The sequence below is a fragment of the Manis javanica genome, chromosome 3 (genome assembly GCF_040802235.1).
Source record: "Manis javanica isolate MJ-LG chromosome 3, MJ_LKY, whole genome shotgun sequence".
In the NCBI taxonomy this organism is placed as follows: Eukaryota; Metazoa; Chordata; class Mammalia; order Pholidota; family Manidae; genus Manis; species Manis javanica.
The window spans coordinates 40,544,936-40,561,403 of NC_133158.1; the positions used below are offsets into that span (position 1 = coordinate 40,544,936).

Sequence of the window (16,468 nt, forward strand, 5' to 3'; positions counted from 1 at the left end):
TTGTTTTTGGATTCCAAATATAAGTGAGATCATACAGTATTTATCTTTCTGTGTCTGCCCTATTTCACTTGTCATAGTTGTTCTAAAGTTTCTGTCTGATAGCTCCAACATCTGGGCCATTTTTGAGTCCAGTTTTGTTGGTTGCTTTGTGTCTTGACAACGGATTGAATTTTCCTTGCTTTTTTGTATGTTTAATCATTTTTGATTGAATATCAGATATCATGTATTAATCAGAGTGGACATGAACAGTGCTTCCCCCTGGCAGTGGGTGGGTCTCTTCTGCTGTCATGTCATCAGAGTGCTGGGGGAGGTTTGAAGCAATTTGCTGAGATGTTGACCTTGGTCTGGGTCTGGCAACCATGAGGCCCTTCAGGGCACCTAAGACCTCTCTGTGGCAGGCTGCAAGTGCCTCGCACTTAGGGTGGGGGCTGGGGGGCAGCATTGTTGCTCCACCCTAAGTTTTCAGCTGCCCCTCATGCCTGGCACACAGAGGGGGCCTCTACACACGTTTGCCTTCTTCCAGATGACTGATGCTGCTTGTGCAGCCACCGGCCAGGCTGTGTTGGGAGGCAGGAGGGCTGTCTGTCGCCCTGGCCCAGGGTCAGTCTGAGCAGGCCCCTTGGGCCTGGGACCTGGTGAGGAGAGTTTCTCAGGTGTTCTGCTGCTCCTCCCTGGAGGGCCGGATCCCACTTTGTACGTGCGGTGGGTTTGTGTGCGAGTTTCCTGCCCTCCCTGTTGCAGTGATCCTTGCAGGTACCATGTGGGACTCAGGGCCCAGGCCTGATTCCCATCCTTCACTTGGGGAGAGGAACTTTTCCCTGTCCTTCCCCACCCACAGTGTGGGTCTCAAATGGCACACCCTTACCCCTCCACCCACCAAGGACTCTGTGCTTCAGCTGAGCCTTTGGGAAAAACACTGTGGAGGAGGGGCTGCTGTGTTTATGACTGGCATGTGCCTTCAAGAAAGGACTTCAACCATATGTGAAGGTAAAACAGAGGCACAACTGCATGGGGAAAGCATGATTTATTTGGCTCCCATGGGGTATGGTTTCCATGGGGACAGAGCAGGACCCTCAGGACCAGGGCTTCCCTGAGGGGATGTGCAGGTCACGGAGGAATCCAGATCATCCTGCCATGTTCTCCCCAAAAAGCTCAGAGGGTTTGTTGAGCATGTTTTCATTGGCCATGTGCAGAACCCAGAGGGCCACCAAGGATTCATTTTAGAGGGGAGCAAGTGTGGCCCTTGTGCACTGGGAGCAGCTGGGTAGGAGATGTGTGGTCAGCAGCAAGAAGGGGTGCTACAGGAGACGGGTCTGAAGAGCAGGGTGGGGCAGGAGGGCTGGCAGCACCTGGAGGACTGGCAGGAGGGGGCCTTGCACATGGCAGGCTTGTAGCTCACAGGCACACACACAGTGGGTCTGCAGCTCATGGGCATGCACACAGTGGGCCTGCAGCACACAGGCATGCACAGAGTGGGCTGGCAGCTCACAGGCACACAGCAGGATGCCTGGCAGGGGCTGGGCGTGCAGCAGGCAGCCTGGCAGCCTGTGGAGCAGCTGGTGTGGCACATGTCCATGTGGCGCTGGGCTGGTGTTCTGTGGAGGGTGGTGATGTCTGCAGGATCCTTCTCTGGGTGGCCTTTTTATCTGGGTTGTGGGCGTCCCAGCAACACAGAAGCACAGCTGTTGACTTCCTCCTGGCTGTTTCCACCACGTTTCCCCAGTACCTTCTCATCCTGGGACGCACCTTCCTGTGTTATGCTCCAGCATAAATAAGTTTGGCTTTGAGGCCGATTTCTCCTTCTGTAAACAGAATGTTCCAGTTTGACTTTATATGGGTTTTGTGTTGTTTCTCCAGACCATTATTGTGCACATAGCACGACTGGCTCAACTCAGAGTACTGTATCTTCTTATTTCTTTTTGTCTCATGCCATCAATGAAGACTTTGGGGCAATAATGTATTTTGAGCTTTTATTTATAAAGGAAAACATTAAGTAGGAGTCTGCAAGCTGAAGTCTATGGGACAAATCTGTCCTGCTGCCTGTCTTGTAAATAAAGTTTTATTGGAAACGGCCATACCCATTCACCTGTGTATTGTCTGGGGCTGCATTTGCATGAGACTGTGTGACTGCAAAGCCCAAAATACCATCTGCCCTTTACAGAAAGTTTGCCAACTTCTGCCTTATAGAATAGAAATCTATATAAGAACTGATGTGTTCATGCAACAGATAGATTGCTATAAGGCAAAAGAGATGACCTACCCTTATGAATCTTCTAGGGCAATGAATAAATGAGCAAATGACAATATTAATGCACAAAATAATTCCAGGGGGGTGCTGAATCCCAGAAAGGAAAAAGGTTCAGCAGATAGAGTAATGAAGGATGCTGGTGGGAAGGACCTTGAACATCATGATGTGGGGTCTCCTGTCCCCAACTGATGGAAGCTTCCCCATTCAGCCTGGACCTTGCTTCTAGGAGTCACAGGGCCTCTGAGTCACAGTGAGCCTCAGCGGAGGAGGAACTTCCCCAACTGAGTCACTTCACCCAGAGACTCCAGGAAGAGACCACAGGGAGGGCCGAGGAGGAGAAACAACCAGGCAGCCAGCGGGAGGCACCATGTGGCTTGTTGCTATGGCGCCATGGCCTGTATATAAAGGCCACACTGGGGAAGGAGCCTCCAGACCAGTCCTGTCCTCCACCCTGATCCCACCCCAGCCCCACACCACCATGTGCTGCACCAGCTGCTCCTCCGGCTGCCAGGCGCCCTGCTGTGTTCCCAGTACCTGCCAGGCGCCCTGCTGTGTACCCAGCCCCTGCCAGGCATCCTGCTTTGTGCTCAGACCCTGCCAGACAGCTTGCTGTATGCCTGTGAACTGCAAGCCTGTTTACTGCATGCCTGTGAGCTACAAGCCGGGTCTATGCACACCCATGAGCTGCAAGCCAGCTTTATGCACGCTTGTGAGCTGCAGGCCCATTGTGTGCATGGCCCCTGCTGCCAGACCTCCAGGTGCTGCCAGCCCTCCTGCCCCACCCTGGTCTGCAGACCTGTCCCCTGTGGCACCCCTTCCCGCTGCTGAGCCCATGGCCCCCCAGAACCCCTCCTCTGTGGGGTCAGAAGTAGCTGGCTCTCTGAACTCCTACAAGGCAGCCCAGACATCTTCCACTTCAGGCCTTCTGGACCCGAATAGACTACCTTGCAGCAAGCCTGCTCCATCCCAGCCGTCCAGCCTGAGGGGCCCAGCCCCCATCCCCTGGCCCCAGCCCTGGTCATGCACACGGCACCCACCCTGCCTGGTGTGGAGTGTCCAGGCTCTGCAGCTTCCAGAATCGAAGGCCTAATAAATGCCAGAGTGTGAGGCCCAGCTGAGCGTGTGACGACTCTCCTTTAGTGCTTTTCCCTGAACGGCTTCCTCGGGCGGGTGTTTCCGCAGATTCCAGAAAACTCCCCCTGCCTAGGAGGAGCAGGGTCCCAGAAGCCCGTGCCCAGTGACAAGTGCTCAAAGGTGGCCCCTCGGGCATGTGGGCGTGCTCCTAGCACTCAGCCTGATGGCACCCCAGGTTTCCTTGTGACCTGCTTGGCTCCTTGAACTCAGGAGGTCATTTCTTACCCTGCCTGGGTGGGGCTGAGGGCAAATCACTTTCTGAGCTGACCCCTCTTAGGTGAAAAGGTGCCCTGCTCGGCAGTGAATATGCGGAGTCCACTCCCCTCTGCGAGCTGACGGCCATGCACCCTCTTGAAGAGCATAGCACCTCCTCCTCCCATCAGTGGGAAAGGGCTTGTGGGTGAAATCCGTGGTCCCCCAGAGACGCCCACGCCCTGATCCCCACCTGTGGGCATGGTCCCTGGCAGGCAAAGTGATCTGGCGCTCGGGAATAAATTCAGGGTCTTGCGCCAGGAAACGGTCCTGGGTTATGCCTGGACTTTTGGGACGTCCCTGTGGGCTGTGGGGTGCCGGCCCGGGGTCCCTGCAGGGCCTTAGGGGAAGGAGGCAGAGGGGGATGGGACGTGGCTGCGGAAGGAGGCCTGGGGTGCGCAGACACCAAGAGGGACCAGGGCGCTTCCGCTGGGGCCTCCGGGAGGGTCCGGCCAGGCCATGCTGGTTCAGCCCAGCGAGACCCGTTTTGGGGTCTGGGCCCCGCAGCAGTGAGAGAACCAATACGTGTGGTTTCAGCCACCATGCCCGTGGTCCTTCGTCCCGGTGGACGTGGGACGGAGCCAACGTCCCTGTCGCACAGCTCAGACGCCCGCCTTTCCCCCACCTTTCCCCCACCTTTCCCCCTTGCCCCTGCTGGCTGTGCTACCGGCTGTGGATGGGGAGCGGTGGGGGGCAGAGCAGGCAGGGGAGGAGGGGAGCTGAGCTGCACCTCTCACGCGGGCCTTGGCCCTGCTCACTCTGCGGGCCCCTCCCAGGCAGACCCCCCTGGGGATGGCGCCCCAGCCTGCCCTTCCCCTCTCGGGTCTGTCCCACGCCAGGCTCTTCCCGGGGTACCCCTGGACCGTGGGGGCCCTCCGGCAGCATCGCCTTGGGGCTCCCCCACCGGAGCCTCCAGCAGAGGTTCTGGGCGGCAGCCTCCCTGCTGGGACAGGGCTCCCTCCCGGGGGTCCCACGCCTGACCCCCTCACCTGCTGAGGGCCTGACAGCCCCAGACCTCCCACCCCCGATAGCGGGGGGGGTGGCCCCATTCTCCCCAGGAAATGCCCTCCTGCCCTCGGGCCTGTGGCACCCTCCTCCTGGCCTGTCCACCGTTCCAGGGGCTGGAGCTGGGCAGGGGATGGAGTGGTGTCCCAGGGCCGCCCCAACAAAGTACCCAGACTGGGGGAAGTAAACGGACAGTTAGTCTCATGGCCTGTGGATGGAAGCCTGCTGGGGGCCCTGCTCCCCGCTTGTGGCTGCAGGAAGGCGGAGGCTGCGTGGGGGATGCTGGTGTTACTCCAGGAGGGAGACCCGGCCCAGAAACCACCCGGCTGCCCCAGGGACAGACGGGAGAAGCCCAGAGGCCGGAGGAGGCTGTGGGCACACCGGGGTGCGAGGGGGCAGTTGCTGGGACCAAGAAATAGTGTAAGAGGAGCATCAGGAAGGGGGTCCTCACTGTGGGGAGGCCCGTATCTAGGAACCCCCACACTTCACTGCCAACATCGCGGGCTGACAAGGCCGTGGGGCTGGGGGAACCCTGCGCACCCGCCATGCGGCCCTTTCTCACCATCATCCCCTCCAAGCCGGTCTGCCTGGCCAGGCCTGCGTTACTGTCACCCAAATCCAAGCTGGGCCCCTTTGTGTCAAGTCCTTGCCCTACAGACAGCCTCCCGAACACCCTGGTGGCCACCAGTGTCGCCCACCGGGCAGTGAAGAGGGACTTGGCGGTCTCCTCTGTGATGTCTCTGGGGTGGCACCTGCCCCGGCCTCAGGCAGGGCGGATGATGGGGCCCCGTGTCTGGGAGCACCCGTCTCGCTCACTGCAGATGGGGGGTGGGGGTGGTGCTCACTTGCAGCCCACGGGGTCGCACAGCGTTTGGCATTGTCCTTGTGCAGTGAACATGTATCCCATAAACTTCCAAAGGGGAAGAGCGCCCGTGGCCTCTGACCAACTCTCCCTCCGGGTCCGTGTGGCCGGCTGACCCAGGGGGATCTGCAGCGAGCAGCTCAGCCGCCTGGCGCTGTCTGTGGCTGCAGCTGGCTCTGGGTGAGGAGCCGTCGGGGATCCAGGGCTCTCGGCTGCGGAGGACTCGGTGGGGGCGCTGTCCTCACGTGTGTCTGCACCCCTGCACCTCACTTTCCTTTGGCCTGGGGTGAGGTGCAGCCTTCCCCAGCACCTTTAACTCTGTGTTCTCTGCAGAGTCCATCAACACCTTGTCCGTTTATGGTCATACCTTTCTTAACATTTGAATGGACAAGTAATGAGTAAGGTTTTGAATAAATCAGGGCAAACTGAAGGATTTAAGAGTCAAGGAAGGTTTATCTTTAAAGGCCCTCATAGGGTTTTGTTCTGTCCCCTCTTCCCCAGGGTAGAGCCAAGCTGGGGTGGGGGGTGCCTACAGACTCCCCAGCAGGTCCCCCTGGGGAGGGGCCTCCTGTTCCTGGGCCCGTCTGCTCCTGTTTCTGGCCCAAGGGATCAGTAGGGCTCCTGATGCTGACCTGGTTGGTCTGACTGGTGCCCACTTGACTTTCTAGTGCTAGTGGCCCACTGAGACTGCAGGCTCATCCCCTCCCCCCACCCCCCTGGCCTGAGGGGAGGCTCACAGGTGTCTTTTATTTTTTGGTATCATTAATCTACAATTACATGAGGAGCATTATGGTTACTAGACTCCCCCCTTCACCAAGTCCCCCCCCACAAACCCTATTACAGTCACTGTCCATCAGCATAGTAACATGCTGTAGAATCACTACTTGTCCTCTGTGTTGCACAGCCCTCCCCATTGCCCCCACCCCACACATTATACATGCTAATCGTAATGCCCCCTTCCCCCATGTCTTATCCCTCCCTTCCCACCCATCCTCCCCAGTCCCTTTCCCTTTGGTAACTGTTAACCATTCTTGGGTTCTGTGATTCTGCTGCTATTCTGTTCCTTCAGTTTTTCCTTTGTTCTTATATCCACATACGAGTGAAATCATTTGGTACTTGTCTTTCTCTGCCTGGCTTATTTCACTGAGCATAATACTCTCTAGTTCCATCCATGTTGTTGCAAATGGTAGGATTTGTTTTCTTCTTATGGCTGAATAATATTCCATTGTGTATATGTACCACATCTTCTTTATCCATTCATCTACTGATGGACACTTAGGTTGCTTCCATTTCTTGGCTATTGTAAATAGTGCTGTGATAAACATAGGGGTGCTTCTGTCTTTTTCAAACTGGGCTACTGCATTCTTAGGGTAAATTCCTAGAAGTGGAATTCCTGGGTCAAATGGTATTTCTATTTTGAGCATTTTGAGGAACCTCCATACTGCTTTCCACAATGCTTGAACTAATTTACATTTCCACCAGCAGTGTAGGAGGGTTCCCCTTTCTCCACAACCTCGCCAACATTTGTTGTTGTTTGTCTTTTGGATGGTGGCGATCCTTATTGGTGTGAGGTAATATCTCATTGTGGTTTTAATTTGCATTTCTCTGATGACTAGTGATGTGGAGCATCTTTTCATGTGTCTGTTGGCCATCTGAATTTCTTCTTTGGAGAACTGTCTGTTCAGTCCTCTGCCCATTTTTTAATTGGATTATTTGCTTTTTGTTTGTTGGAGTGCATGAGCTCTTTATATATTTTGGATGTCAATCCTTTATCAGATATGTCATTTATGAATATATTCTCCCATACTGTAGCACACCTTTTTGTTCTATTGATGGTGTCCTTTGCTGTACAGAAGTTTTTCAGCTTGATATAGTCCCACTTGCTCATTTTTGCTTTTGTTTCCCTTGCCCGGGGAGACATGTTCATGAAGAAGTCGCTCATGTTTATGTTCAAGAGATTTTTGCATGTGTGTTTTTCTGAGTTTTATGGTTTCATAACTTACATTCAGGTCTTTGATCCATTTCTAATTTACTTTTGTGTATGGGGTTAGACAATGATCCAGTTTCATTCTCTTGCATGTAGCTGTCCAGTTTTGCCAACACCAGCTGTTGAAGAGACTGTCATTTCCCCATTGTATGTCCATGGCTCCTTTATTGTATATTAATTGACCGTATACATTTGGGTTAATGTCTGGAGTCTCTATTCTGTTCCACTGGTCTGTGGGTCTGTTCTTGTGCCAGTACCAAATTGTCTGGATTACTGTGGCTTTGTAGTAGAGCTTGAAGTTGGGGAGCGAGATCTCCCCCACTTTATTCTTCCTTCTCAGGATTGCTTTGGCTCTTTGGGGTCTTAGGTGGTTCCATATGAATTTTTGAACCATTTGTTCCAGTTTGTTGAAGAATGCTGTTGGTAATTTGATAGGGATTGCATCAAGTCTGTATATTGCTTTGGGCAGGATGGCCATTTTGATGATATTAATTCTTCCTAGCCAGGAGCATGGGATGAGTTTCCATTCATTAGTGTCCTCTTTAATTTCTCTTAAGAGTGTCTTGTAGTTTTCAGGGTATAGGTTTTTTACTTCCTTGGTTAGGTTTATTCCTAGGTATTTTATTTTTTTGATGCAATTGTGAATGGAATTGTTTTCCTGATTTCTCTTTCTGCTAGGTTATCAGTGTATAGGAAAGCCACAGATTTCTGTGTATTAATTTTGTATCCTGCAACTTTGCTGAATTCTGATATTAGTTGTAGTGGTTTTGGAGTGGAGTCTTTAGGGTTTTTTATGTACAATATCATGTCATCTGCAAATAGTGATAGTTTGACTTCTTCTTTACCAATTTGAATTTCTTGTATTTCTTTGTTTTGTCTAATTGCCATGGCTAGGACCTCCAGTACTATGTTGAATAACAGTGGGGAGAGTGGGCATCCCTGTCTTGTTCCTAGTCTTAGAGGAAAAGCTTTCAGCTTCTTGCTGTTCAGTATGATGTTGGCTGTGGGTTTATCATATATGGCCTTTATTATGTTGAGGTACTTGCCCTGTATACCCATTTCATTGAGAGTTTCTATCATGAATGGATGCTGAATTTTATTGAATGCTTTTTCAGCATCTATGGAGATGATCATGTGATTTTTGTCCTTCTTTTTGTTGATGTGGTGGATGATGTTGATGGATTTTTGAATATTGTACCATCCTGGCATCCCTGAGATGAATCCCACTTTGTCATGGTGTATGATCCTCTTGATGTATTTTTGAATTTGGTTTGCTAATATTTTGTTGAGTATTTTTGCATCTATGTTCATCTGGGATATCGGTCTGTAATTTTCTTTTTTGATGGGGTCTTTGCCTGGTTTTGGTATTAGGGTGATGCTGGCTTCATAGAATGAGTTTCTCCTCTTCTATTTCTTGGAAAACTTTAAGGAGGATGGGTATTATGTCTTCTCTGTATGTCTGATAAAATTCCATGGTAAATCCATCTGGCCTCGGGATTTTGCTCTTGGGTAGTTTTTTAATTACCACTTCAATTTCATTGCTGGTAATTGGTCTGTTTAGATTTTGTTCTTCCTTGGTCAGTCTTGGAAGGTTATATTTTTCTAGGAAATTGTCCATTTCTTCTAGGTTATCCAGCTTGTTAGCATGTAGGTTTTCATAGTATTCTCTAATAATTTTTTGTATTTCTGTGGGGTCCGTCGTGATTTTTCCTTTCTCTTTTCTGATTGTGTTGATGTGTGTTGATTCTCTTTTTCTCTTAATAAGTATGGCTAGAGGCTTATCTATTTTGTTTATTTTCTCAAAGAACCAGCTCTTGGTTTCATTGATTTTTTTCTATTGTTTTATTCTTCTCAATTTTATTTATTTCTTCTCTGATCTGTATTATGTCCTTGCTTCTGCTGACTTTAGGCCTCATTTGTTCTTCTTTTTCCAATTTCGATAATTGTGACTTTAGAGTATTCATTTGGGATTGTTCTTCCTTTAAATATACCTGGGTTGCTATATACTTCCCTCTTAAGGCTGCTTTTGCTGCATCCCACAGAAGTTGGGGCCTTGTGTTTTTGTTGTCATTTTTTTCCATATATTGCTTGATCTCTATTTTAATTTGGTCATTGATCCTTTGATTATTTAGAAGCATGTTGTTAAGCCTCCATGTGTTTGTGAGCCTTTTTGCTTTCTTTGTATAATTTATTTCTAGTTTTATACCTTTGTGGTCTGAAAAGTTGGTTGATAGAATTTCAATCTTTTGAAATTTACTGAGGCTCTTTTTGTGGCCTAGTATGTGGTCTATTCTGGAGAATATTCCATGTGCACTTGAGAAGAATGTGTATCCTCCTGCTTTTGTGTGTAGAGTTCTATAGATGTCCATTAGGTTCATCTGTTTTAGTGTGTTGTTCAGTGCCTCTGTGTCCTTACTTATTTTCTGTCTGGTGGATCTGTCCTTTGGAGTGAGTGGTGTGTTGAAGTCTCCTAAAATGAATGCATTACATTCTATTTCCTCCTTTAATTCTGTTAGTATTTGTTTCACATATGTTGGTGCTCCTGTGTTGGGTGTATAGATATTTATAATGGTTATATCTTCTTGTTGGATTGACCCCTATATCATTATGTAATGTCCTTCATTGTCTCTTGTGATGTTCTTTGTTTTGAAGTCTATTTTGCCTGATACAAGTACCTCAACTCCTGCTTTTTTCTCCCTATTAGTTGCATGAAATATCTTTTTCCATCCGTTCACTTTTAGTCTGTGTATGTCTTTGGGTTTAAAGTGAGTCTCTTGAAGGCATTATATGTCTGAGTCTTGTTTTTTTTTTATCCATTCAGTCACTCTATGTCTTTTGATTGGTGCATTCAGTCCATTTACATTTAGGGTGATTAATGATAGGTATGTACTTATTGCCATTGCAGGCTTTAGATTCGTGGTTACCAAAGGTTCAAGGTTAAACTTTCTTACTATCTATGAGTCTAACTTAACTCACTTAATATGCTATTACAAACACAATCTAAAGGTTCTTTTCTTTTTCTCCTCCTTTTTCTTCCTTCTCCATTGTTTATATATTAGATATCATATTCTGTACTTTTTGTCTATCTCTTGATGGACTTAGGGGATAGTTAATTTAATTTTGCATTTGCTTGGTAATTAGCTGTTCTACTTTCTTTACTGTGGTTTTATTACCTCTGGTGACAGGTATTAAATCTTAGGAACACTTCCATCTAGAGCAGTCCCTCCAAAATACACTGTAGAGATGGTTTGTGGGAAGTAAATTCTCTCAGCTTTTGCTTACCTGGAAATTATTTAATCCCTCCTCAAAGTTAAATGATAATCTTTTCAGATAACGTAATCTTCGTTTGAGACCCTTCTGCTTCATTGCATTAAATACATCATGCCACTCCCTTCTGGCCTGTAAGGTTTCTGCTGAGAAGTCTGATGATAGCTTGATGGGCTTTCCTTTGTATGTGATCTAATTTCTCTGTCTGGCTGCTTTTAGTAGTCTGTCTTTATCCTTAATCTTTGCCATATTAATTCCTATATGTCTTGGTGTTGTCTTCCTTGGGTCCCTTGTGTTGGGAGATCTGTGGATCTCCATGGCCTGAGAGACTATCTCCTTCCCCAGCTTGGGGAAGTTTTCAGCAACTACCTCCCAAAGACACTTTCTATCCCTTTCTCTCTCTTCTTCTTCTGGTATCCCTATAATGTGAATATTGTTCCGTTTGGATTGGTCACACAGTTCTCTCAATATTCTTTTATTCTTAGAGATACTTTTTTCCTCTCTGTGCCTCAGTTTCTTTGTATTCCTCTTCTCTAGTTTCTATTTCATTTATTATCTCCTCCACCGTATCTAATGTGCTTTTAATACCCTCCATTGGGCTCTTCAATGATTGGATCTCCAACCAGAATTCATTCCTGAGTTCTTGAATATCTTTCTGTACCTCCATGAGCATGTTAACAATTTTTATTTTGAACTCCCTTTCAGGAAGATTCATTCATAAGGTCAATGTCATGTTTTCTCAGGAGTTGTATTAATTTTATTGTGAACCAGGTTCCTTTGGTGTTTCATATTTGTGTATGGCGCCCTCTAGTGTCCAGAAGCTCTACTCTCTGGAGCTGCTCAGTCCCTGAAGCAACGTTGGGGGTTGCAGAAGAGCGGTATTGGAGCTTGGGGAGGAAAGAACTGTTTCCTGCTTCCTGGATGCTGTGCCTGTCTCCACTGCCTGAAGCAGTGGGCGGGGCACACAGGTATAAGCCTCTATGCTTTGCATTTGTAGTTGCTGTGGACAGATCTTCCCTCTGACTGGCCTAATGCCAGGGTAGGGTTTGCCAGTTTGTGAGCCAGGTGGGGATGGCTGGGAGAAAGGTGCAGTAGGCTGTGTATCACCGAGGGGGTCCTTGGAGCTGTGTAGCCAGCCAGGGGGATGGAGCACCTGAAGATCGCGAAAGCTCCCAACCTGCTGGGCAGAGTGCTCCTGGGCAATTTTGTCTACCTGTCCTTTCTCCTGAGCAGTAAGCTCTGTGCAATCCTTGCCCCTTTGGCAGCCCTCTTGCTAAGGGCTTCCTTGTTAGGAAGTCTCTCAGACTGCCCTCCTTTCTTTTGTCCCAGAGCAGCCGGATATGGGTCCCTGCTTTCCAGAAGTGCCTGGAATCTCAGTCTCTCCAGGAATTCTGCCTGTCTTTGCTTTCCCACCCCCCTAATCACCAGAGTACCATGAAATGTAGATTTGTGCTCCCAGAGCAGATCTCCAGAACTAGGTATTCAGCAGTCCAAGCGTTCCACTCCCTCCCTGCTCCGTTTCTCTTCCTCCCGCCGGTGAGCTGGGGTGGGGGAAGGGCTTGGGTCCTGCGGAGCTCTTTTCTCCAGGTGTGTGCAGTCTGATGCCATCTTCTTTCCTGTTGCTCTCTCAGGATTATTGTATTAATTATATTTTTATATTATATGTGGTTTTAGGAGGAAGCCTCTGTTTCACCTCTCACGCTGCCATCTTTAATCTTCTCCCTTTCTTTCTTTCTATACAAAAGTAATGGTGCATTTGTCAGACTGGATCCCCCGAGAAGTAAATGCCAAGTCAGGGTAGGTTGCAAGTGGTTTATTGTAGAAATGCCCGAGGTAGGTAAAGAAGAGCCCAGGGGCAGGAGGGAGAAAGTTAAGGCAGTGAAAGCTGACCCGACCCTCTGATTACAGAGTGGGAAGGGAGCAGACTGGGCAGGCAGCACCTCAGGCCACTGCCCAGCCCTAGGCAAGGCTCAGACAGGGGCTGCATGCAGCGCCAGAGCAGAGGAGCCTGTAGGAGAGCAGAGGGGTGTCCTCCAGGACAGGGGGCCTGTGATGCGGCAAAGACCTGCTGAGGACGCGGGACCCTCACACTGGCAAGGAGGGCCACAGGGGCCAGGAGGAGAAGGTGGGATGTAGGGATGGGCTTCCGCAGTGCCAGGCCTCCCGAGGTCTTTGTGATTGACTGTGGCTGCAGTGCCACCTCCCAGCTTGTGTGGGGACGTTGGCAGGAGAGCATAGGGCCTTGGCTGGGGACCTCAGCCAGCAGCACAGGTGGCCGCTAAGTGTCCTGTCAGGCCCTGGACTCTAGGATCTTCCTGCTTCTCTATCCCCATGAAAAGTCATGGGATGTTACCTTCCAGAGTCCTGGCGTCCTGGGGGTGCACCCTCCCCCCAGCCCCTGCCACACCCCGCTTGGAGCTGGGGAGGAGGCACAAAGCAGCGTGTAGGGTGCAGAGAGCCAGCTTATCAGGCAGGCGGCCAGGTGCTCCCTCGGGACAGACGAGGGGTGGGACAGCAGGAGGGATGGGGGTGGGGGGATCGGGTTGCCCGTGAGGATGGTGGCCTGTGCTTGGGTTCTGGGATGGCCGTGGAAGCAGCTGTCAGCTTCCTGGGACACAGAGCAGACACCCCACAGGTGTTCTTTCTGTGGGTTTAAACTCCTAGGGGAGGCTAAGTGCCAGTGTCTCTGCGATCACCCCTCCTGCTGAGGGACTGAGCCCGGCTGGCCTGGGGGTAATGAGTGGGTCAGCAGCAGGTGGGGTGGGTACATGAGGGGCGGCAGAGCAGGGACATGCAGGAGGCCGGGCGGCAGCAGCTGGGCTGGCAGGGGGAGGCAGGGGCATAGCAGGGGGAGGTGGGCACACAGCAGGCGGGCCTGGACACGCAGGAGGAGGGTCTGCAGCAGGACAGGGGGCAGGGGGTGGGCTGGCAGCACGGGGGAGCTGGGCAGGGGGCAGCCCCAGAGCAGATGGGCACACAGCACACAGGCTCGCAGCACATGGGCACACAGCAGTCCTGCTGGCAAGGGGAGGAGGTGAAGCAGGGGGGCTGGCAGGTAGACTGGCAGCAGGAGGAGGCTGGGCAAATGGAAGACTCATAGAAGAGGGGCTTACAGCACATGGGTTTACAGCACATGAGCACACAGCAGGCCTGCTGGCATGGGGAGGAGGTACAGCTAGAGGGCTGGCAGCTAGACAGCTGGCAGCAGGAGGGTATGCACAAGCTGGTGCAGGCTGACTGGCAGGGGCTGCACCCGCAGCTCATGGGGGTGCAGACAAGGGTCAGGCAGGAGGCCAGGTCACAGCAGCTGGATTCGCAGCAGCTGGAGGTGTAGCAAGGGGCCTCACAGCAGCTCTCGGGGCAGTCGTCCACCTGCCAGGAGAGGCTGGTGCAAGAGCCCCAGGACTCAGGGTGGCAGACCCGGCTGCCATAGCTCAAGTCACTGGAGCAGGTGGACAGGGTGGAGGCGGCCATGGTGGGTGGTGGGATGCGGGAGGGAGTGTGAGTGTGTGAGTGTAAGTAAGGTGCTGAGGGTTGCAGCTTTTATACCCCTCCTGAGTGTGTGTGTTGCCCCAGAAGCAGGCTGAGCAGGGCCTTCCCTTCCTGGTTGGTGCTGAGAGCTGGTGCAGGAGACCCTTCATTAGTGCTACTGTATTTTCTATAATTAGTTTGCTCATTAAACTTGAGTTGTGTTGCAGGATGTTTTTCCAAATATCCTTTGGAAAGTTAAGGAAAATATTTGAAGCCAGTGTTGTTGAGTTGGACACTTAGATGTGGACACTTCTCCAAAGTGATGAACTTTATTTCTATCTTTCCCGAGTTAGGACAGCTAACACAGTGGGGATGGAATACATTGACACATTTAAATGCATATGACATGAAACCTGCACATATTACAAACTATAAATGGTGCAGAGCAGTAGATCATGGAAAGCTCCCTTCCCTTCCACCTCCACCCCCGAGGTCCCCTGTGTCTGTTTAAAGAGAAGGCTCCCAATTTCAATGTCCAAAGGCCTGGTTCAGCCTCTCTGCTCTTGTTCTCCTGTGTGACACACTCAGATGTGGCTCTGTGACAGGTCAAGCTCTCCTCAGGCATTGTCCTATTTCCATTTGTCATGGTAAAAGATCATACTTTTTCACAAATGGTAGTGGGAATCCTTGTATGTCTGAAAATGTGTCAATGTCACACTTTATGATAGTTTGTCTGGGTATAGAATTCTGATCTGAAATAATTATTTCCTCACAATGTTGAAGAGTTGAAGACAGACTTCCATTTTTTTGTGTTTTCCAGCATTGCTGCTGAGAGTCTGAAGCTGTTCCTTTTTTGTTTTTCATCTTTTTTTTTGTACTCTGCAGGAGCACTTGGTTTTCTTTTGATTCTTGTTGTACATGTTTTGGTACAACATCCAGACTTGTACATTACTTCTCTTTCTGTGGTTGGAGCTCATTGAGGCTTTTGGGGTGAAAGCTCATTTCAGGAGATATTTTTGTTCTATTAAAAAAATTATTTGGTCTTTCCTGGTATCCCTTGGTATTAGATGTCTGAACTTCTGGAAATAGCTGTCATGTCTCAAAATTTTCTTTCACTTCCCCTTTGTTTATCCTTTGCTGTCTTCTCTAGGAGATCTTCTTCATTTTCAGACCACATTTCAGTCTTTAATCATTTCTAGCATATTATTTGGCCTTTACATTGACTTATTTACAATTTTTAAATCTTTGGACATCATTACCTGATTTTTTTCTTTTTCTGCAGCTTGATTTCATCTTGTGACGTGAATAAGACGTTTCCTATAACTGAGCATGTCAGTGTTTGTTTCTATAAGCTTCCTGCCATTTCTTAAGCCATGTGTTCATTTGACATCAGGTAAGGCCTGCTCTTGGTGTCAGTTTACCTGCTTTTCTAAACCAAAGACAAAAAGGACTTAGCTATTTTGTATTTGTGCATTTGGATCCTGTTCCAATTTATAAATGAATTTGTTTCCATCCACTCCTCTACTCTACAAACATATAGAGGGGCTGGTGAGCCCTTTTTTTTGTTTTTGTACCACTTTGACTTAGTCTTCCTTATAACTGGCTAGATATCTTTTTTTTTTGTAGATAATTATTTTTTATTGAAGGGTAGTTGACATACAGTATTACATTAGTTTCAGGTGTACAACACAATGACTCAACATTTACATACATGATAATTCTAGCTACCAGCTATCACTATACAAAGTTGTTACAATATTTTGACTATATTCCTTATGCTTTACATTACATCCCGGTTACTTATTTATTTTACAATTGGAAGTCTGTACTTTTTTTTTTGAGAGGGCATCTCTCATATTTATTGATCAAATGGTTGTTAACAATAAAATTCTGTATAGGGGAGTCAATGCTCAATGAACAATCATTAATCCACCCCAAGCCTAATTTTCGTCAGTCTCCAATCTTCTGAAGCATAATGAACAAGTTCTTACATGGAGAACAAATTCTTACATAGTGAATAAGTTACATGGTGAACAGTACAAGGGCAGTCATCACAGAGACTTTCGGTTTTGATCACACATTATGAACTATAAACAATCAGTTCAAATATGAATATTCGTTTGATTTTTATACTTGATTTGTATGTGGGTACCACATTTCTCTCTTTATTATTATTATTTTTAATAAAATGCTGAAGTGGTAGGTAGATGCAAGATAAAGGTAGAAAACAGTTTAGTGTTGT

At 49.0% G+C, this 16,468-nt stretch overlaps 2 protein-coding genes across 3 annotated transcripts in view; one reads left to right on the forward strand and one right to left on the reverse strand.

Moving 5' to 3' along the window:
• TSPEAR (thrombospondin type laminin G domain and EAR repeats) overlaps window positions 1-16,468 on the forward strand; it is a 140,422-nt gene that overhangs the window by 22,021 nt on the left and 101,933 nt on the right. The window lies entirely within an intron of this gene.
• LOC108388723 (uncharacterized) lies at window positions 13,501-14,229 on the reverse strand. Its single transcript, XM_073230387.1, has 2 exons — window positions 13,994-14,229; window positions 13,501-13,945 (listed from the first exon to the last, which is right to left on the reverse strand). Exons 1-2 carry the CDS (start codon window positions 14,227-14,229, stop codon window positions 13,501-13,503), a joined length of 681 nt encoding a protein of 226 aa, XP_073086488.1.

Excerpts from the sequence above, each read along its gene's own strand:
- LOC108388723 (XM_073230387.1), bottom strand. The coding sequence starts at position 14,229 with ATGGCCGCCTCCACCCTGTCCACCTGCTCCAGTGACTTGAGCTATGGC. Across the intron at positions 13,946-13,993 it reads TGCGGGTGCAGCCCCTGCCA|CTGCCAGCCCTCTAGCTGTA; the intron begins GTCAGCCTGCAC and ends CCAGCTGTCTAG.